Source organism: Astatotilapia calliptera, chromosome 19 (assembly GCF_964374335.1).
Source record: "Astatotilapia calliptera chromosome 19, fAstCal68.1, whole genome shotgun sequence".
Taxonomy (NCBI): Eukaryota; Metazoa; Chordata; class Actinopteri; order Cichliformes; family Cichlidae; genus Astatotilapia; species Astatotilapia calliptera.
Window position 1 is genome coordinate 13300235 of NC_137440.1, and position 5833 is coordinate 13306067.

The window sequence follows — 5833 nt, forward strand, 5'->3', positions numbered from 1 at the left end:
ACATAGCTGTGTAACAAGGTCTGATCTCCAACCGTTGTGGGGAGGGGCACGGTGTAAGGCAGAGTTTTAGGTTCCCCAGATATGCCCACCACTGTAATCACTGTGTCAGTAAGTCTTTCACGAGCAACATCCTTAATGGTGGAGTACGTAGCTCCAGTGTCCACTAAAAAGCTGCTTCTTCTTCTATCTACAGTTATGGACAGCATAGGGTCCGCCGTTGTCCCTTCACCGTCCTGGGCAGTCTGTGGGGTGTCCTATAGCTGGGGACCACCCTCGTAGTACTCCCACCCCATCACAGGCATCTGTGGGGCCGGGGGCACTTCAACTAAAGCACCACGAGGTCCACCTCTGTGGCCAGGATGCTGATAGGGCCCACCACGGGCTCCCCTGCCTCTTCCAGCAGCCGGGTTCAAAGGGCACGCTTTAGCCCAGTGTCCAGGTTGTCCACACCGAAAACAAACATACATCTGGCCTCCCCTACCACCTCCCATCTGACCCCTTCCCCTGAAACCACCTCTGTTTCCTCCAAATGGGGAACCTCTCTGCCCATAAGGGGCCGGGGAGTGATAAGCACCATACTGGGGGGGCTGTGGATCAGTTGGCCATGGGTTCGGATACAAATCAGGGGCAACTGGACCAGGAGGGGGAGCTGCAGCGGCCACAAGCTGCTTTTTAGGCTTGTCACCTTTTCCACCCAGGTCGTTTTTAGCTTTCTGCAGCTGAACCTTCAACAGTTGCAACTGTAAATCTTCGACGCTCTCCGCTTTATCATCAGACTTAATCTGCACTTTGTTAAGATTAAAAATCAAATGTTTCTTCCAGATTGCAAAGTCACAGTCCTGCAAATCAGGATTATCCTCCATTTTCTGGCTTACTGACTCCGGAATGCCCCTCAGCACCGCCCTTCTAAACCACATGCTCTGTGAACAAGTCCTACTGGGGTGATGACCTGTATGGTTCACCCAGTCTTCAACAGCCTGATTTAGATAATGGGTGGGATTTTGCTTTCCCTCCCATTTAAATTTCTGTAAGGTGCCTTGATTTTTGGGTGGGAATTGTTTGCGCAGGGCCGGTCCAATAAACCTCAAGGCCTGCATTAGTGGCACCTCGTTCTCATGCGTGGTAGTACCCGCATTTTGTTCCAGGTCCGCTGCCTGAGATCGGGATGTGCACCTAGTTATAATAGCTCTAAAATCTCCCAGTGCGAGGTCCTGTCCAGCTGTGTATTTATCCAAACCAGCCAACCAGGCATTCCCTCCCTCCATTATGTCAGGGAGTTTGTCCACTAGGGCCTGGACATCTCCGAATGAATAAGGTTGATACACTGGTCTACGTTGCGCTTTAGTCTGGACCAGGGGAAACATGCCTGGAGGCTGAGGCACAGGGCCCTTAGATCTAGTCTGATATCCTAAACTGGGAGGGGTAGAGGGGGGTGTATGGTTAAGGTCACTGAGTTCATCATCAGTATCCTCAGTTTCTTCCCCGCCTGGTGGGGTATCAGTGTCAGCAAAAACGTGGGCTAAACTCATCTGTGTTTCCGGATCCTGACGGCCCACCAAAGACATGGTAACTGTGACATTTGGTGAAGTGCCAGGCTCAGTTTTTGCAGTAGCGGTCAGATCTCCCTTAACAGCGACAGGAGTGCTGGCAAAGGGGTTGGACCGGGAAAGAGGGGCTGACGCAACACGATTTTTCACCTGGACCACTGACCTATGTTCATTTAAGCAGCTGCGTAATGCTGCTTCTTGATCAGTTAATTGTTGTTCAGTGGGTTCCTGTCTGTTCATTCGAACCGCAAATGGTGCGCTCGCAAATGGGTCAGTTAGGCCCTCAGATCCGGTTCCAAAACAATGGGACATGGAAGAGGGGGCTCTACTACTAGCTGAGGATGTCGCCGACAGAGAGGAGCTTCCTGGGCAAAAATGCTTGGTATCTATGGGAGTTGGAGCTACGGGCGGTTCTTCTCCAATAGTCATTATTCCACCAGAGATATTAAGTACCGGATATATGCCTGCTGAGGGAGGAGTTGAGGCAGAATAGGGAGGTGGCTGAGACCTATTTTTCTTCATGTGTGGTTTTGCAGTTTCCCATAAACACACCCAGTGATTAAATTTAGCTTTGCGGCCTGCGTGCTTATCTGCTTCCTTTCTGTGTCTCACCCCGCTCATCACACCTGCACCTGCTGCTGCTGAGTTGGCTTCTTCCTCTTTCTCTTTTGCCTGCATAGCCTTATTCTGCCAAATTATTCCCCAGTTACCACTACTCCCCTCGTCCTTTCCCTTTTCTTTCATTAACCTTTCAGCTGTTTTCCTCAATGACTCTTTCTGCTTTTTTGCTTCTTTAGGCTGGTGTGTGGAGTTGATGACTGTCTCAACACATGTTAATTGTTCTCCCAATGTGCTAAGAATAACACCGGGACCCCAACCATCATCATTAGTTTCTCGATCTAATTCTCCATCCATTTTACTGTCAATGGAGGAGTGTTCTTTTATTGATTTTAAAGGAGAATTTGGGCCAGCTGGGTTTCTGCCTCTGTTAGGCACTAACAGCTGGGGCGCTGCTTTAAAGGTGAGTCAGCACTGAAATATCCCTTCAGGTGTTACCAAGCTTCTACCAAACCGGAGTCTGGCGGGTAACCTTGCCTAGAGCTTCCTGATAGGGGTGCTAGTTGGTTGTCACCTTGTTCACACGTCTCATTCACACTTCATACATTACCTGCAGTCACTCATTACCCTCCTTATGTATGTAATAAATGTGTAAAAAAAATTCTATGTGTGGTGTATTATTTTAACCAAAAGAGGAACCTAGTTCCTTTAATTGTGTAATCTGTGAACAACGGAGAACCAAACTGTCCTGCCCAGTGTTCCACAGCAAGCATTCAGCGTGTATTTATGTGTGTCCAATATCAAACAGAACATCAAAACATTTAAAACACTAAAATCATCGGGGTTTTAAGAAGAGATCCGTTTTCTCCTATTGATCAAAGGGACCCCTCCTTTGGACTCCAACCAGTACTTCTCCTTTTTAAGTTTTAGAGGATCTTTTCTAATAAAGTCCTCTGGGCCTTCCTAACCCTTCTGTAGTTTAGAGAATATTACTAAAAAATATTCTCAAGGCCTTTAACCTTTTAATTTGTTTAGAAAGGCGTTACTAATAAACCCTTTCAAGGTCCCAGACCTGCACTGAGGTATTTATCCGACACCGGAGAGCAACCCGTCGGCTGCAACCGTGGTCAGACCTCAGTTCACTCTTATCTTTATTCACTTATTCACTTATTTCTTATTCACTTATCTCTTATTTACTTGTCTGATTCTCAACAAGCCTTAAGTAAGCCAGACAATTTTGGTTATGAATTACTAGGAGTTTGGACACTAAGTATTTTTATAATGTTCAATATAGCAGAAATAAAAGGTCTGCTTACCTTGTTTTTGTGTGCACACAGCTTTTGTCCAAACTCCGTTCACTCAGACCACTGCCGATGTCCTCCCATCCGTTCCAGTTGACCTGGAGCGGATCCTGTTCGTGACGCCAATTGAAGGATATAAAAAAAAACAACAACAGCAATAGGATAATATTAAACACAAAGTGAACCCGTCTTCCTTCATTAAATAGGTTCTTTTAGATGTTAAGGAGGAATTGACTTAACCAGGCTGGCGGAGAATGAAGACAACCGGACACCTGCTGCAGATGGGGAATCAGTGAACTTTTATTGAGACAGAGACAACCTCTCAACACAGCTCACATCAGGAGATTCCTCATATTTGCTGTGAGGATGGGTATATATTCTCTAAAACTTACAGGAGGGGGTTGTGAGGAAAGTGCTGCATTAGCAGAAAAACAACTCCATAAAAGGAAAGCGGCCTTGGGTGTTCTAGTCTCTTCGCTTGCAGATATCTTGCACCTGCAGGATGAGGCGATCGCTTCTTATCGCTCTCAAGGCCAAAGTCGTGAGCACATTTTTATTACACAGTTGCACAGTAACTTTAAAGCTGAACAATATTTAAAGCTGAATAATGTTTGATCAGATTATATTTTCTTCAGTAGTAACTTTATTCACGAGTAGCATTTTTAGTTAGCATGCTAAGCTAATACTCGTTAGCTAGTCGGGTGCTTTTTGACTTGCACTCAGCTCTAATGCTTCTCTATGAGATAGAACAATTACAAATTATTTTTAACAGAACTGAATGTTGCAGTTGCTTTGCACACTGTTAATGAAGACTGTGTGCTGTTTTCTTTGTACCAGTTGCCAGAATAAAGAGGGAGCCCAGAGTAAGGGCAAGTCCAGCGTTGCAGTGCCATCCTTTCTACATGGGCATATCACACCACTTGCACAATAGACTCACAGAACAGCAACAGCTACAGTTAGCCTACTCAACGTAAATTACACACGAACAACATTAACCCTTTAAGACCTACCATAAAACCAAGTCCTCCAGAGCTTATATTATATTTTTACATGGTGTGGAGCCATTTTTGGGAGCATTTCAAGTTGCTATACATCAATACAACAATTATAGCCCAGATTTTAATAATATGTATTCATTAAGTGCATAGTAATTACATAAATTGCAAAAAAGTGCAATAAACTACAAAAAAATTGAAAATCGTTTTTGCTTTTTTAACATATATTTCTAGTTAGAGAAATTTAAGAGGCTTATCCCTCAAAACTAAATACAAAAAAGTTGCACAAAATAGTTTCCTACCACAGGAAATTTATTTTGAGTGTTGTTACGACCCGGCTCAAAAGCCGCAACATAAAAAAAGGAGATGAATAACAGAGTGTGGGTGAGAAGAGGTTTCATCCTAAAATGGAAAACCAGGTTGGCTAAAATGGCTGGTGCCACCAAGGCAAAGACTAGTGCACTGCCGGGAAGCTTGCCTCAGGTATGCTTCTATCCACACCTGACTAGGTGTGGCCAATTAGCACCAGCTGAAAACACTGAGACTATTAGAAGCTGCAGAGGGACGTAACACCTCCTCCCTTAAAAGGGTTCCTCTAGGACCCCTAAACAAGTTAAAAGTCCCTCTGAAGCCTTGATCCCTCAAAAGTAAGTTGGCATCTTTAAGCATGGATGCCCCTACATGAGGATCTGAAGTTGCCACACTGAACAGACAAAAAGTAACATGTGACCAACACAAAGGAGCACAACAGTCAAGCCCAAAATGATTACCTGACCTGCTACAACACAAAACCAAAAGTAGCAACAAATAATCACAAGTGATCTGTTGTCTCCACCACACAAACAGTCACATACAAGTGGCCCTATACCACAACAAGTTACTCTAATCCAAAAAGTTCAGTAAATCAAGCACACTAGTGACCAACCACAAAATAGAGAGTTATGGCCACACAATGATCACATCAAGGGTGGCTCAGCACCCCACAGTGTTATTGCCATCACCTGGCCAACAACACTCACAAGTGATCCAACAAAATAGCCATATTCCCCACAACACTAAAGGTCACATCACAAAACGCTCACCTCACAAGGATCTCATTAGCATCTATCAACACTGACATATGCACACACATGGTGTACACACAATGCCAACTTAAAAACAGCCTACCTGCCTCAGCTACAGACCATAATCATGAATAGTCTCAAACCTCCTACCAAGTTTGGTGCCACTGATTTACTATGTGCAACTCCCAGCCTAAAACACTAAAAACAACAAAACCCTTACTTTTCCTACCCTAGTCTTCAGTGGTGTACCAGGCTCGAGGCAACTTTAAACGCGAACTCGAGAGCAGGCAGCAGACCAGAGATATAGTCTCCTACCAAACTCTGAAGCGCACCCCCACCCAGGATAGCCACCAAACACAATAAACTAA

The 5833-nt window shown here is 44.8% G+C and overlaps 1 protein-coding gene across 1 annotated transcript; it reads right to left on the reverse strand.

Moving 5' to 3' along the window:
- On the reverse strand, positions 1-4040 carry LOC113029210 (uncharacterized). Its single transcript, XM_026179962.2, has one exon. The coding sequence runs from the start codon at positions 2460-2462 to the stop codon at positions 255-257; it is 2208 nt and encodes a 735-aa protein (XP_026035747.1). The 5' UTR covers positions 2463-4040; the 3' UTR covers positions 1-254.
- Between the last annotated feature and the right edge of the window lie 1793 nt (positions 4041-5833).

Coding starts and splice junctions, on each gene's coding strand:
- LOC113029210 (XM_026179962.2), bottom strand. CDS start 2,462: ATGGATGGAGAATTAGATCGAGAAACTAATGATGATGGTTGGGGTCCC.